The sequence below is a fragment of the Apteryx rowi genome, unplaced genomic scaffold (genome assembly GCF_003343035.1).
Source record: "Apteryx rowi isolate R43461 unplaced genomic scaffold, aptRow1 scaffold_899, whole genome shotgun sequence".
Classification (NCBI taxonomy): Eukaryota; Metazoa; Chordata; class Aves; order Apterygiformes; family Apterygidae; genus Apteryx; species Apteryx rowi.
Window position 1 is genome coordinate 243,289 of NW_020451203.1, and position 16,261 is coordinate 259,549.

General features: G+C 36.1%; 1 protein-coding gene across 5 annotated transcripts in view; it reads left to right on the forward strand.

Annotated features, from left to right (window-relative positions):
- HSD17B4 (hydroxysteroid 17-beta dehydrogenase 4) overlaps nt 1-12,171 on the forward strand; it is a 67,509-nt gene extending 55,338 nt beyond the window's left edge. For 4 of the 5 annotated variants that reach the window (XM_026091091.1, XM_026091092.1, XM_026091093.1 and 1 more), the window contains 3 exons: nt 592-730; nt 9,771-9,898; nt 11,740-12,171. In XM_026091091.1, the coding sequence (XP_025946876.1) occupies nt 592-730; nt 9,771-9,898; nt 11,740-11,829 (357 nt within the window). In that variant the 3' untranslated portion in view covers nt 11,830-12,171. Of the gene's footprint in view, nt 1-591; nt 731-8,649; nt 8,721-9,770; nt 9,899-11,739 lie in introns of those variants that run through there. The other variant, XR_003257731.1, reaches the window with a different exon arrangement.
- The last annotated feature ends 4,090 nt before the right edge of the window (nt 12,172-16,261 follow it).

The window sequence follows — 16,261 nt, forward strand, 5'->3', positions numbered from 1 at the left end:
CCATTACAAATGTTTGTTAAAGGAAAACAACAAAAGGCTTACAAAATGTTAAGTGTTTGCAAAAGTTAAACATGTAAATGTAGTTAGTCCCAGTCTTAAATGCTAAAAATATTGTGTTTTCACTGGAATTCTGACTGTGTTCATAGTGCAGTCTGTTTTGAAAATCTTTCATGTCAAATTAAGGTAACACACTGGTGAAAACATTTTATGTTCTAAAAACTAACAAATGCCGTTCACCATGGAAAAAGCAGCAATGGTTATCCTGCAAAAGGAATAAAGAGCAATTTATGAGCCCTTAAACAATCCTAATTATAAAGCATATCTTAAATTGCAGTGATAAATGACAAAAATAATGAAAGCAAGATAAGAAATAATTCTCAAGAGTGATTCCATGAAGCATTTTCTGCTTGAATATACTCTTTAATGCTGACAACTGCTAGAGGTGATTATTTGCAGTGGAATATGTCTCAATTGCATTTAATCATTCTGCAATAGACACTTTCCTGGACACAGTGCTTCAACTAATAATCATATTTATTACTTTTTAACAGAGCTTTCTATTTAAAATTCTTTGTACTGTCTTTCTTTAAGACTGCAGGGCTGCAGAGTGACCTTGTGTTTGAAGAAATTGGTCGTCGCATCAAAGAGATTGGAAATGAGCTGGTAAAGAAAGTGAATGCTGTATTTCAATGGGACATCACCAAGGATGGAAAAACAGCAGTTCAGTGGAGTAAGTCATAGCTTTTGTTTTTATAATGCATGGATGCATTTTTTAATGAAGTGAGATTACTTATTTTCATTCTAATTAAGCTGATATCTTAAAGGTAAGCACAAGGGTAGTAGGTGAATTTTCACTAGGGCTTAAAAATCTGAATGCACAAGTGAAGTTTTTGTAAGAAGGTCAGAAAAAGTTCTAAAATAAGCTTTCTAAAAACACACTTCTATAACTTGCCTATTTAGTTGTAGGTAAAGACAAGTCATCCTCTAGAACTTCAATACATTTCTATTTACGTTTCCCAGATTGGGGGTTTCTTGCACTTAGAAAGGCGGGCTAAGTTAACCCACAAGGAGCTCTGCACTACAGGAACAAGACTGCTGCTGATATATAAGCTAACTAATCTAAAACAACTGGATATTTATTTCTTGCATTATTCTTGTGACTTCAATGAAAACATAACCTGTTTCCATTCAGAATTTATGAAATCAAAGTTCAGTGAAGGTTTGTGCTGCTTACCCATCCTTCAAGCAAGGACTGGGTTGATGAACAGAGGCCAAAGCCTGTCATGGCAATAGGTGGAAGGGAAGGAATTCCTGATAAGTGGATTATACAAATATGTGAACCAGTTTGGGCAAAACTGCTTCCTCACAAATTTTTTATCCTTAAATTTTTGTTCTTCCCTCTTGTGCTCAGGTTCTAAGGATATGTATTTTTGCAAAAAGCAAAGTGTACATTTTGAAATTGAATATATTTCAAAATTTTTGGCATTAGTAGTTTTTGTTTGTTTTCTGAGGTGTCGTTCCTTGCATTTCTGCAGTTTTTCACTTTTACATTCTCATTAATTTAAATGATGGTCATGCTTAGAACCTGGACAGAAGGCTTAAAAAGTCTTTTCTGTGTTCTTACTTTATTAAAGGCTGTATTAGAAATGCACTTAACACTTGCAGGGGAGATTTCTGCTTGGTAAAGGGCCGCTGTGCGTGCTACATCAGTCGCATCTTTTATTTTATGTGTTTTTTAGTAAGACAGTCAACATATTAAAAAATATCAAAGTAAATAATTGCAAACTAAGAGATGGTCATGTTTACAGCATGTAACAAGCAGAAAATTACTTCCATCTTCAAGATGGTTCATAATTTTCTTTAGTTTTGGAACTGCTTTGTTTGTGACAAACTCAAGATTATATACGTTGAAAGGATGGATGGACAAATTAATGTAAGAAAAATCTGGTGGGGAATTTTAAAGACATGAATAAAATTTCTGGCGCAGGAAGATGCAGAGCTGCAAAATGCTGAATACAGGATAGGCACACTTAGGGATTTAGGCCTGAGCTGAAATGTGGATGGACGTTTGCAAAGGATGATGTTTGCCAGTATGTCCTGAGCAAGAAGATTACTGCTTTGAGTAAATCAAGAGCCAGTCAGAACCTTTTCTATTTTTCAAACAGAGCTTGTTCTGTCTTCTGTTCCCTGGCAAAGTGGTGGGAAGAAGGTAGTGTCTTCCTCTGATAGGTATTGCCCTAACTAAAAGAGATTAAAGAGTTGTAACTTTTCTTTGACTGTTCCCTTTGCCTCTGTTACAACGGGCAAAATCTGGTCTTTATGCAAATTTGGAACTACTTTAACCTTGTGGGGTGAGGAGTCTAATATTACCTTAAACATCTCCTGATGCTTGCTAGTATTAGGAGCTTAAGCCAAATGTTTCCACTGACTTGAAAAGGTGACTGCAAATTTTAGTGTGGATCAGTTCCTGCAAGCCCTGCTGTCAAAACAGTGAAAAGTGTTTATGAATGACTAATGTCTATGGTGTCATAAATATGTGAGGCTGTATGTAAATATGTAAATATCTAGGTGACAAGGAGGGTGTCTGTAGAAAATGTCCTTACTTTTTTCCTCAGGAAAATTGTTGTGCAGGTTGTATTGGTGTGCAAAGGTTGTCCCTTTGTATATCAGTTTTCCAAAGAACTTTGTGCAATCTGATGGTTTTCTGAATATTTTGTGTCTTTCTTTGAAATTTTCAACAGTTAAAAAACAGATTAATCATCCTTTTTCAGCAAAGTTGAGCAATATTAAAAACATTTTTAAAAATCTGTGAGCTTTGGAATCTGTGGTGTCCTCTATTATTTAAGTTCTCATAAAGGCATCAAACTCAGCTATCCTAAATTTCTGTAGTTCCTTGGTGTCAAATAATTGTGTAAATTCACTGGCAAGGTGCTACCAGCTTGTGACAACTCTAGTATCAGCTCTAATTATATAGAATAATCGTGCACTACTACCCCTGTCTAACATTTAACTCTAATAGATTTCTAATGACCTAGTATATCTGCATGATGGAATTCTTGGTTTAGAGATTAAAAAAAAAAAAACAGTAATCACTAAAAAAGGAAGAAAATTGGATTGTTTTTGTTTTAAGTCTTCAGTTAATGTTAATTGTTTCATTTTCTATCTTTTAAGGCCTCTCTTGCTGAGAGCCTCCTAGGCTTTTACAGGCAGTGTTTATGGTTCTCTTGGGCTACTTGCTAGGTTTCTTACTGATATTAAATTTGTTACTCTGTTGCGCTGCCTTGTCTTTTAATCTTTTGGCTTGTCACTTTTGCCCAGCTTTGTGCCATTATGAAAATTGCAGCAATTGATAGTGCTAGAAATAATCTGGGCCCTGCAGCTCCTTGCTGTCACACTTGATGGTTGTAGCTGCATCTGCAGCTAACGTCCTTGAGCTTGGGATCTGTGGAGGAGGCTGGGAGGCAAGCCCAGGGGAGAGAGAGCAGCAGCATGAAATACTGCTGGGGAACCGTTTACTCACGCAGCCGTTTTGGTGGGTTTTAAACTTTCAGAAGCCAAAAGGGTGTTTTATTCATGTTTATTTTCAGTGTTTTGCTTTAAATCTAACTGTAACCTTTTGATCTTTGTTCTATGCAATAAATGAAGATTTTTGTGTACTTATTACTTTAAATTAAATGGGATTTGGGAACTGGATTTAGCTGCTCTCATTACAGAGAGACTTCTTGATAGCACTAATATTAGTAACACTAGTCTGTCTAATTAGCCATAACCTTTACTTTTACGTAAAACCACGAAGTTATAGAACTTCAGGTATCTGGCATTCAGGATGTGAAATTTCGGACAGTTCATTCACTGTCTGAACAGTGATGAACTGTGGCCATTGACAACTGGTCTTACATAGTGTTTTTTCTTTACAGAAGCAAAGTGTTCTAATTTAAGGGGATGTGGAAAATGTAGGTAACGCAACATAGATTTTGACAGAATCAAAGCTAAAGGAATAAGCCTGGTGCTACTGGAGCTTTTTACAATTTTTTTTAATAACAAAATTCTTAATAGTCCCCTAGCTTTGACTTCTCCAGTTAGTTTCGCTAAAACGTGCCTTCCTTTCTCTCCTAAATATTTATTACTATACAACAACTGCTTTTAGGTTTTTAATAGTTATGAAATATTTATCTTTGTAAAGAGTTAAGCTCCTTCACTGCAATTTCTGCTTCCATAGAGAAAAGACATTGCCATTCAGATTTATTAGGTGATAGCTAATGGTTCTCCCGAACGGTTTACCCATCTGTTGCTTTTCACCATGTTTCTAAAGGAACCGTGGAAGGCAGAAGACACTTTTATTCCTTTCCAAGTCTCAGAAAAATAAAACTTTTGTAGGAGAACTGGGAAGAAATCATTATGTGCAGTTGATGGTGAACATCTCACTGAAATTACTGAAAAACTGCTACATAGCTACATGATGTGATATGACTCCAGGCAATGAAGAGTGGGTGATATTTTGTTGCATTCGCTTTGAGGATGAGTCTTATATTGCAATTAGCTATCCTCTGTGAAGCCGAATAAAGAAAAAAAATGTCTGACCCCTTGATAGTTCTCTGCTTAACATGGCATGGTAGTCTTAGAAAGCAAAAGCAAACCCCAAATTCTGGACTTTAAGGCTTTTTGGCTACATGCTTTAGAAGGTCAATATCTAGCATTTTAGCCTGGGTATATGTGCTTGTTTTAACCTCAATGTTTCTCTGCCAAGAGCATCTTATGGGGGATAATAATTAATGTATCTAATTGCTGCAATTAACATTTTTGTGTACAAATAAAAACAGAAGTTTGGAGAGTAGCTTCCTGCTTCATTCACTGAAATGACTTGATTCTGTTTCTCTGTCAGGTATATAATACTTAAATTTTAGATTTTTGACAAGCTAGTTGATGACTTAGATTTTGAGTTTCATTTAAGTTGTGTTGCCACACGCAATATTGAGTACCATGTCCATATGTGAAACTTCTATTTTTGTATGAAGTGAATCACCTCCATGAGTGGCTGGAGGAGAAGCTGTCTCTAAGTTTGCTTTTTGTCGCAGCCGGTGGGGCTGCATGCTCTCAGGAGCAAGAACCATCTGTAGTTGGCATGGGCACGTGTGAGACACCTTTAAGCTACTGGGGAGTTATCGCTGGTTGCGGAGCTGTAGTAACAGCATGCGAGATCATTGTCAGGCTGTTATCCAGGTCACCAACCGACCCAGGAACTATTTTGAGTTTAAGCACTAGCATGGCTACACTGGCACCAAGTCATTATCGAGGTGGTGGGGGAAATGGCAGTGCAGTACACACGTTGCAGTGACTAGCTGGCAGCTCTAACCATGGAGACGTGGGACTAGAGGAGACTTGTATCAAGCCAGTTTCTTGCTGTAGCAGACAACTGTGTTGTACAGCTTTGTCTCATAAATGTGCATCTTAAAGAAGCCATCCTTTTTGGTCTTTGATCAGTTCAGAAAGGTAGACTTTTTTGACTCTGACTGGAATTTGTTCTGATACCAAGAAATGTCTTGCATTGCTAGTTTATATCCATTTGTCCATGTGCCAGTGCTGTCTTTTAGTTTCAATTCCCATCTGCATACTTTAGAAAGGGTGAATGTCAGGAGGTGAGAAGAGCTATCTTACAAGCTTATAAGCCTGTCTTGCAAAAACTTAACAGGCAACTTTTTGGGGATAGTTTTCCATTTTCTGTAATGAGAGAAGTTATGTTCCTTCTTCAAAATACCAACATATGCCGTGTTTTGAATTATTCTTTGTCCGGTGTAATTCACCAGCACAGAATAAAGAATCGCACTAGGTCTCATCTGTGAATCAAGCTTCAGGATTTCTTTTTCTTTTGGTAATTCCTCTGGTTTTGTTTTTTTCATTTGTTCATTTACTTTTTGACTGTTTGCATTAGTGATGCCATAATTTATCTCCAATAAGGCCTGACAGAAAAAAAAGTTGAAGGAAAAGGAGGGGATCCTTCATCTTTTCATGAAAAGAAAGCACTTGATATCATGTTACTTTTGGGGGGGGGGAGTTGTTTGGCTGTTCTGATTTTTTTTTTTTTTTTCCTTCCTTAGCAAATCTCTGCTAATACTTTGTAAACAGAATAAAGAGGAAATGGAAATTTAACATCTTGCTAGATGGAAAAGATCTTTCGTATATTTTAGGGAAAAGTGCATAATACTAGATTGGTCCTCTTTTTAAAATTTCTAATAAGTTTTAATTTGAGGTGTGGTAAAGACTCAATGTGATTAAAAGTAGCAATTATATCTATAGTACCATGATTATGTAGTGTTTACACATACTTGTGTACTTGTGCTTGGAGAGATTACGGTTGGCTGTAGATGTGGATTGGTAAGTGATGCTCTTGAGACTTGCCTGGATAATGGAGAAGGAGAAGAGGGCTCGTAACAATAATGTAAAGTATGTATTATATTCAAATTAAAGTCTAGGAGTTGTTAAAGCTTGCTGGAGTCACTACACCTTTTTAATTCTAACTTTGTGTCTGCTAAACTTTACAATGCTGAGACTGATCTATCACTATAATCCTCAATTGTATGATATATATTACGTCTGTTTTTCCAGCCAGTGCTCAGTAGAGCAGGAGAATAGGATCTGCTGTGTCTTGGGAGATGTTATGTCAGGCTTTCAGGATCTGGCTTCCCTTCTGGAAGCAGCTGGGAAGGGACAATCAAAAAAAAAAAAAAATGCATGTAGAATGAAGCACATGGAGGGAGTCATGCTTTTTCAATTTCTAAAGTCCAGAAATAATTAAAAATAAATAATTAAGAATTTTAAGTGTCCTTCAAGTACATGAGTGTGTTTTGTGACTTCATATATATATAAGGGCTTGCTAAGTAGTGCTAGTCATGTGGGTCAAAAGTGGCTTGGTTTCTCTGTGTTGATATGGTTCATCACATTGCTAGCATTTGAGTACAGGTATTTTTAAGAGTTCTTTGAGAGTTAAGTTTGGTTGGCTTAACCTGAGGAGCTGGTAACCATTGCATTTAATGACTCAATGGATTTTATTGTATTTTTTTTTTCCCCCTTTAGTGGTTTGCACCTGCATAGCCTACTGGAACAATGTTTAAAGGCTTACTTATGATGTTAAATTATTTAGTAGGTGTTTTGGATCATAAGGGATTTTACACAGCTCCTACCCACAAACACAGAAGGTATAGGAAAGCTTTTGTGGCCCTAATGCCATGTGAATGTGTTTTGGCTTTTTATTCTTTAACAAATGTTCGTCATATGAACACTATGAACCTTTGCAACCAAAATATTTAGAGGATTTTGTTTGCAAAATACATCATATACATAGGTGAAGCTGATCTGGGGAAAAAATGGAACTTGCCTGATGTTTTATTTTGCTAGCTGTGAAGAGTACAAAAATGAAATGTAAAAATTTATAAATGAAATTATTTTGAAAAGTCCAGCAATGTCTGTAATGTTACTTGTATGTATTTAAAACTTATATGCTGACAAATACTGATATGCTGTAGCCTTTTTCTGATACATACACAGTATGTTCTTACGGGTGATCAATAATTTTTGCTTTCTCCATCTCTTTTTATGTCAAATTAGTGATATCTATTAAACCTGTCCCTGAATGATAATTTACTTTATCTGTTAAAATCAAGTGAATAATAATAATCCAGTATGTTGCTTCTCACAGAGCATCATTATGCACTCAATTCCCTTTTTAGTTTTGTTGTAACTGCGTAAATACTTTTTAGAACAGATTTCAGAAAATAAGACTTAACTGCTTCAAACAAAAGTCATTCCTGAGCTGTACAGTTCACCTCAACTTTTCAGAAAAATTATTTGGAAAAGGACTGCACAGGAGACAGTTTATGCAGAAATAAGTCTCCATAGTCAAGCAAGTGGCTTAAAATCTGGCAGCTAAGAGAAACTGTCTAGGTAGCAATGATTCTGTAATTAGAGATGTTATGTCCTTACAGAAACATCCACTTGAGTAACGATTTTGCTTTGTACTTAAAAAATAAAAAACCAATGTGGGGGCCAAGAGGAAAATGTGTAAAGGGAAAGATGGGGAATTTGCAAACTCTGAGAGTGAACTGGCAGAGCACATCCTGTCAAAATACTCTCCTAAACAAGTGACACAATACCTGGCAGGGTTAACCTTATAATAGATTATTATGGCAGGGCATTTGGTGTGGGAAAATAAGACTCTGAAGCTCCAGACACTCTGAGAAATTTTTGGCTTTCCAGAAGAGAAGGGCAGGTAGTTGGCAAAGGCTTACCTCCAGCAGAGCAGGCTACMTTACCAATGGGGCAAAGTAGGGAAAATGCAACAGCATGTTTTACCAGCGCTATATTTGACTTCTGTGAATATAGGATGCTATTTTAAAACCTTGAAGCTTTATTACTAACTTAAATTCTGCATTAGTTGCACTAATTAGTATCTTTTGAATCTTAACTATTGTGTAGATAATTTTTTTTTTGGTTTTGGGGTTGTYTTTTTTCTCATCTATGAAAGAATTTTCAGATGAAACACAGGGTTGTTTTTTGAACTTGTATGTTTCTAGAATTAACTGCTAAGTTCTTGCTGTAAAAACAAAACAAAACAAATTTAGTTGGAACATATATGCTTGTGTGTCTATGTTTTAGATCTAACCTGAAAGCTGAGATCATATTGAAGGCTTTCTTGATGATCCAGTTAACTACTTTTCCTTCAAGAGGTGTTTCAACATTGAGCAGTTGCCTTTGTTTGTCTTTAAGTGGTATTTTCCTGCTTTGACATAGATCTTTTTTTTCTTTTTTTTTCCTACTCCTTTACTAAAGATCACATCCAAACTGCTAACAATCTTTACCAGTACTAGTTATGTTAAATTGTATTAATGTCAGTGAAATTATTGGATCCCATGTGCATAGGTCCATGATAAAACAATAAAGTAGTAAGACTTACTGTGTATGTGTGTCTCTTAACCTTGCTTGCTGTGTTAAGCTTCACATGGAAAATGGGCATTATGGAGAGAGCGATGTCTAATTTTCTATTTGAATAGCAAAAATTTAGCGTAATTATTTAAGAGGACACTGAAAAAGTCTAAACAGTTAGGAAATATATGCTGTTGTCTTCTGTGAAGACTAATGTCTGAACTACAGAAGCATCAGTGATTTCAGTAGGATAAATGAGTGGATTCCAACCCATCATCCTGTAACATGTCAGAGAAGGGTTGTACAGTGCTAATGTCCTGGAGCTTTGTGTCTATTCATAAAAATAAAAGGACAGGATTTTTCAGGTTATGTAGGGATCGCTCTCCCTTTGATTACTATAAGCACTATGCAGCTTGTGACTGAAGTGTGGATTAGTTAATTGTATTTTTAAGTCTCTCTTCTGGCCTATTTTTCTTACTCTTAAAAAAACAAAAGCCCACACTTTTTTAACATCCGCTGTCTAAAAAGGCGCAGTTTGAAGTTTGGGCTTATTACTATCTAATTGCTTAAATCCTAGCATTTAGGATGTAAAACTCTGTTACTATCTGTGTGACTAACTCTTATTAGAACAGTACAGGAATCATTTGGTTTTTTTTCCCCTGCTGTAATCTCAATTATTCTGTTTCATTGAAGAAGAAGAAAAAAAAAAAACCATTGTTTCCCAAGTGGCTTTTAGCTAGAGAGTTATGGTTAGACTGGACATTTCATAATAATAGATAAGAAAAGTAAYGTTACTTTAGACTGAAATTTTCATTTTTATTTTGAAATAAATAATCTTTGCTGCTTCTTCTCAGCAATTGACTTAAAGAATGGTTCTGGAGAAGTCTATCAAGGACCTGCGAGAAGTTCTGCTGATACCACCTTCACCCTCTCGGACCAGGATTTCATGGATGTGGTTCAACAAAAGACCAACCCCCAGAAGGTAAAACCCTTGTGTCACAGATGTATTCATTCGCATGGGGAAGTATTATATATTTTAATTCAAGCTGTGGTTTCACGACCATTAGCATTCTGAAGTCTGCAACACTGGATGTTTTGGCAGCACAAATCAGATTCAGATTGAGTGTAGGCACATCATTAACCTTGTATTAAATTAGTCAGAGCACATGATAAGGAGTTTATGCCATCTTTATGCTAGGTGTGGGAAGACAAAGATACCTCAAATGATGTAAAATCTACCACTACAAAATTAGATTTTTTTTTTATTTATTTGTTTTCTGGCACTTCAAAATACCTGATTTGCAGGGTTAGGATTTACCAGTTTTACCACTCAGGCTGTTTTAATCGGTTACCTTACAGGACGTTGATATATGCTGCAGTACTCTGATTTTACTACTACTATTGTAGTAGAGAAAAATCTTAGATGATGTATGGATGCAGATCCACTGAAAATGGGCAAAATTCACCCAAATTAGGTAGATTTTTAAGGGAAAGGAATATTTAAAAGTGTGTAATCTGTCTGCACTTCAGGTTCTTGAGATAAAAAAACTGCTCTGAAAATACTAATTTTACTTAAAAAAAAAAAAAAAAGCCTCACATAAAAGTAAATTAAACTGTCACAGATTGATATATGATGAGCTAATTAAAGTTCTCATTTACTCAAGGCTGAGTCTATAAGCTGATATATTCAAACAGTTGCCTTTCTTTGATCCCAAGCAGAAGTTTAAGGATTGTTGAAGACTTTGAATTTAAAATTGGAGCCTAACGATGCTGGCAAATGTTTGTTACAAGTCTTGCATACCACATGAATAAAATCGTTTGTGACCCACTGTATATAGCAGGCACAAGGCATAAACAAACAAGATGTTGACATGTAAGCTTTAGAAAGCTAAAGGACAGTGACTCCAATTCAGGCGCATTATCTGGTTTTAGGCATTAGTATTTCCTTTGAGTTTCTGTRAAATTTTTCATCTAAAGAAGCTCAAAGCATCTATGCAAATTCTGCTCTGCTGGCTCTCTACATTCTGTATTTGAATATATTTCAAGTTAATGGAGCCATGCAAAAGCAGATTGTTTCAGAACTTTCAAAGAGCTTTCAAATTTCAAAGCCACAGTGAAGCAAAACTAGTAAAAAAAAAAAAAAAAATTGAAATAGGGCATGGGGGTCTTTGAACTACAGACAATAAAAATGTAATATACCAGCATTTCAGTGAAAATTTTGGCCGATCTGTGATTCTGCAAGCACCAGAAATTTTTCTGTATTGTTTTGATTTTGCATGTTGTAATGCACTATGTAAAAAGTCAGTGCGTTCCCTTTGAATATGTGTATATGTATATGGTGTGAGTTCCTGTTTGGATTTGTTATGAATTTGAGCAAATAATGCAATGAGCAATACAATGATACATGGATATCTGTGGGGTAGGGTGGGGAGGACTGGGAGCCTTATTTTTGTGTATTTGCTAACTTTTGTCATCAGCTTCTGTGGAGAAGTTTGGTTTTACCAGAAATGCTTTGTGCTGTACTTAGAAAAGAAATGGAAGTCACTGTTGTTGTTGTTGTTGTTTTTCCCTTCAGAGAAGTAGGCTTGGCCTTGCCAAGGTTAAATCTGGATGCTATTAAAATGAAACTCTCACTGTTTTCTGTTAATAACCAATAGCCGATGGACATTGCTCAATGAAGGCTTTTGCATAAGTAATGAATGGCTGTGCTTTTCTTTGCTTCTTGTTTGGCTCTAGTAACCTTTTAGATTGTGGGTAAATAGTTGAACACTTTCTTTCTTTCTTTCTTTCTTTCTTTCTTTCTTCCTCCTTTACTTCATGTAGGCCTTCTTTTCTGGTAAACTAAAAGTGAAGGGGAACATCATGCTGAGCCAGAAGTTGGAAATGATCCTGAAGGATTACGCCAAACTCTGAACTGCTTGATCATCTATCACAGTAGTCAAGAACTTCAGAAGATAGAAACTTCAGTTAGTTCAGAACCAATGCTTGACACATTAGGAGGTTTCCTTAAAATCAATGTACTGATTCACTGTACTGCTAATATACAAGCTGTTCTAATTGTTGCAGGCACAAAATTATGACATGAACTTAACCGTAAATATTGTCCCTTCTTTGTTTCTCAGCAACAGTATAGAATCTTACTTTTCCCATATCACATCTTTATCTAAATAAAATGTATGTAGTTCTTAAAAAGATGCATATATTTCTGTATTAATTCTGAAGAAAATTAAACCAATACATCTCTTTGATATCTCTTCCTTTGTGTCTGTCAGTCTTCATTTATGTTGCCTTAGTTAGACTTTCTAATTGTTATGATTTGAGCTGGTTTATTTTTAAAATTAGGGTATTTTTTATCTTAAGCTCTCATGATCCCATTCAAGCAACTGGAAGATGGAAGACAGTTTCATTTATTTAAATCTTCTCATTATATATATATATATATTTTTTTTTCCGCAGAGGAAGAAAACTCTTGAACTTTTGCACTGCCCACCTTATTTAGAAAATCACTAACATAGAAGTTACTCTCATTACATGGAAATTCAATGAGGCTTTTTGAGATGGCTCCTTTATTATTTTAGTTAGGCGCTTTTCACACTGAACTGTGAAAGCTTTATGGAAAAGAACTTTTCCAAGCACAATTTGTTAAAAAAATGGCTGAAGTCCTGCAGAAGAGGCTTTTTAAGAGGGTTTATCTGTTGTTTAATATTAACTCTTTTAGTCTGAGGAGTGATTCATTTTAATCCATAACATTGGTAAGCAAAGGTTTGTGACTACTAACAATTACTGTAGAGTCCAAGGCTTCGCTGACATGACTAGATGACAAGTAAGAGTAGCTAGCAGAGCAGCTGAGAAAGTGTCTGCGCTGCTTAAGGCACACATTTCCAATTTCTATAAACTGCATATTTGCCATCAGCATCACTAATGCTTCCTGCTCCTAAAAATGCACAGCTGGGTGAAGACAAGTTTTTTTTTTCGGGGGACCAGACTCAAACATTTGCTTTTTACTGCTGTTTGACTCTGCATTGACTTTTTCTCTGAGGTAGTAGGAATTAACTGACTAGGTCAGTAAATGTTGCATTGAAAGGGCAGGGTGAGGAAAAGCAGTAAGAATTACTTCTTTATGGGAAATTTTTTCAGACAAAAGATATTAGGTTTCTGAAGCACAGCACCAAAGGTGTCACTGTAGCCAAATTACTCTTCCTATAGATTCATTCTCATGAGGGCCGGAATCATGGCAGCAGCGGAAGATATAACTGAGAGTGAATTCCTGATTTTGTACCTGTGGGCAGAACAAAGGTAGCAGCTGTGGCTGTATGTTTTTTTTGACGAAAGTATGCTCTTATGGGCTGCTGGTCACATGAGTACCTGGAGTTTTAGTTTAATCAATGTGATCAACCTTTTTCTGTGTTTAGTGGGGTTTTTTTGGCTCATTTGGACTAGTCTTATGCTGATACTTTCTGAAGAGTTTAAGACATCTCTGGCTTGTCTCCTAGATGAGAACATCACTGCCCTGGCTGAGTGAGGTGACCATAGCCATTAAAGAGTCCAGTGGGGCTGCAGATGGGTTTGGCAGTTTGAGGACAGATGCCTTCCATTACAGGTTGTAATACTGAGTCGAGTTCTGCGCAAATTTCTTTCTTCTCGGCTGTACCATCAGTTATGCTTTGTTTCAGCTGTAGGACTATAAAACTGAGGCATGTCAACAAGATTGTATCTTATAAACTAAACCATGAGTAAATGGGAAAACTGCAGACCAAGTGTGGCATCTCAAGTAGGCCATCCAATGCTAATGACTGAAGAAATGCTCTTTAAGCACTGCTCTACAAGGAGTAAAAAGACAGTTAGTATGTCTTTTTTTTCCCCTTTGGAAGTGAGAGGCAGAAATRTTCAGGCCAGAGAAGCTGATACTGTCAAAGCCTGTTGCTGTTGAACAGATGGGAGAAGATCAGTTTACTAAGTGGGTTTAGGGGAGAGGGGAAGAACTGCACAAGAGCTATGGGAAATTTTAATTACTTTTGTGATGATTTCTATCCAGCACAGTTTCTACTGGATACAAAATTTGCATAAGGTTAAACTTAAGTAGTATCTTCAGTACTGGTCTTAATCAAAAACACACTAGATTACACCCCAAAGTTACATTGGTATCTGAAACATACATCCTAGACCTTAGCCTGACTTAGCTTTTTCCCCCAGCATGACTTGATCATAGGTCTTGTATCTGGATGGAACAGAAAGTCCTCTCTATTTCTACTGCAAAAGTAGAAGTAGTAGTAGTTTGCTCTCCTAATGGAGGTGAATTGAGCATGCCTCTCAGGTTTTCTGTTTTCTGGGAGCACCATTCAAGTGTTTAATTCTTTCATCTGCTTTGTGGCCTTAATAGCTGCTACTCATGCTTTGGCATGTTGGTTTCATCTGAAGATATTTACCTGCACAGTGTTCTCTAACTATAACTTTCCCAGTTACTGCTGAAACAAACCCATTTGCTAGATCAAATATGGAATTGAAGTGTTTAAAAGTGTTTTTTTTCCCTTAGTAGTACACAACTGTGAAATCTTTTTTTCATTCATCATTGCTAGCTTTTAAGAGTAATATTCTTAAACAGTAATAAAACCAAATATCTTTTAAGAAAATACATTCTATGAGATGATGGCCATTTTGGGAGCTGGTTTTGGGAGTGTTTTCATCTAGAATGCTATTATTCCATGTTGAGAGTTCGGGTTTCAAACCTTTCTGGTTTTGAGACTTCTTTTCTTGATGTTTAGCAGCAACAGTTACCAATATCCTATTTCATCCATTTCCACACAGGGACTAGAGAGATATAGCAGCAAGGCAGCCTTTCACCATATGTGTTTGGTTTTGTTTTGTTTTGTCTTGTTTTCTCTAAGTAGCATCATCTTCGAATGCTTTTCTCTTTGCTAGGATGAAGCGCCGTTACCCTGGATTGCAAAGCTCCACTTGCTTGCCAAACCTCTCAGATATCTCTCTAATGATATTGCTAAATTCTGTATGAAATAGAGGTCTTAGAAGCATCGTAGCAGTAAAAAATTTAATGGTGCATATACTCTGTTTAATGTAGAAGAGAGCAAGATTGCTGTTTATTGCAATGTATCATTTATAGTGTTTTGATTTTATTCTGTATATGTGAAAATAAGGTGCTGTCTGGATATCAGTGTAAAGGATTTCGTAGCAGCTGCAGGTAAGAATTCAGTTGTTTGTTTTTATGGAATACTTGAGTCAGTGCTAAATCTGGCTGATGGTAAATTGGTGTGTTCTTTAATCATGGCAGTTTATTTTATATCTTCTTTTTCTTCTCCTTACATGGCAGTCTTACTGCTAGCTTGCAATTATGCTCATTCTCCAAATAATCAGTTGCAATTCCACAGACCTACATCCTCTTCAGTCATTTTGTGCTCTTCTAACTAAGGCTTTGCTTCTTATTTCATTCTTTATTTCATAAAAAGGAAAAAATGATGAGTTTTAACACGTATGGCATATATTTAAAATGGCAGGAGAACAGTAATAGCACATAACAAACTTTCTGTCTATTAGTATTGGCTTCAAAGAGACCTGTGCTGACTTCTAGGCTTTCTAGTCACTGGAATTGTTCTTAATTCGTTTATTTTGCAGGAGTCCAGCTGTCACTAATAATTACAGATAACAGCTCTATAAATGTTGACAAGTACATTCACAATCAGAGAATATTAAAACAAGTAAAATGGGGGAGGAGAAGAGGCATGAAAGAGAAGTAAGCTTGAGCAACTTTAGATAAACCTGAATTCTTTCTCCTCTGCCCTCTTCTAAGCCTTGTTCCCCACCTCCTACGTGTTATTCCTTTCCTAAAGGTTCTTTGTATTCCAGTCTGTCAGACTGTACTACTTGTAAAAATAGCTGTCCTTGCATCATTCAAGAATCACCTTGATAAACTAAAATGCTTTGTAAAATGAACGAATTCAGTAACATAACAAACAAAATATCCTAAACTAGGCAAAAAACTATTTTAAAACACTTTTATTATACCCTGACAGAGGTGAATTTCACTAACATAGCTTCTATTACCCCTCAGCAAACCTCAGGGGCATAACAGCATTCAGAAGGTGTTGACTTTATCTTTACAAATCATTGCTTCTTTCTAATGTGAATAAGGATCTATGTAAAGAAAGGGTAAGTCTCATTGCGGCCTTTTGTTTTTGTTCATAATCTTTGAAAGGGTAATGGAAAAAATGAAATATTAATGTCTCCCAATTCCTGCAATGCTCTTTTCTTCTGCTTCAGTTGATGCGGATATCTTTCTACTCATGTGGGAATGAGTTCTCTGCAATGAAAAATTCTCTTTTTAGGCCTTAGG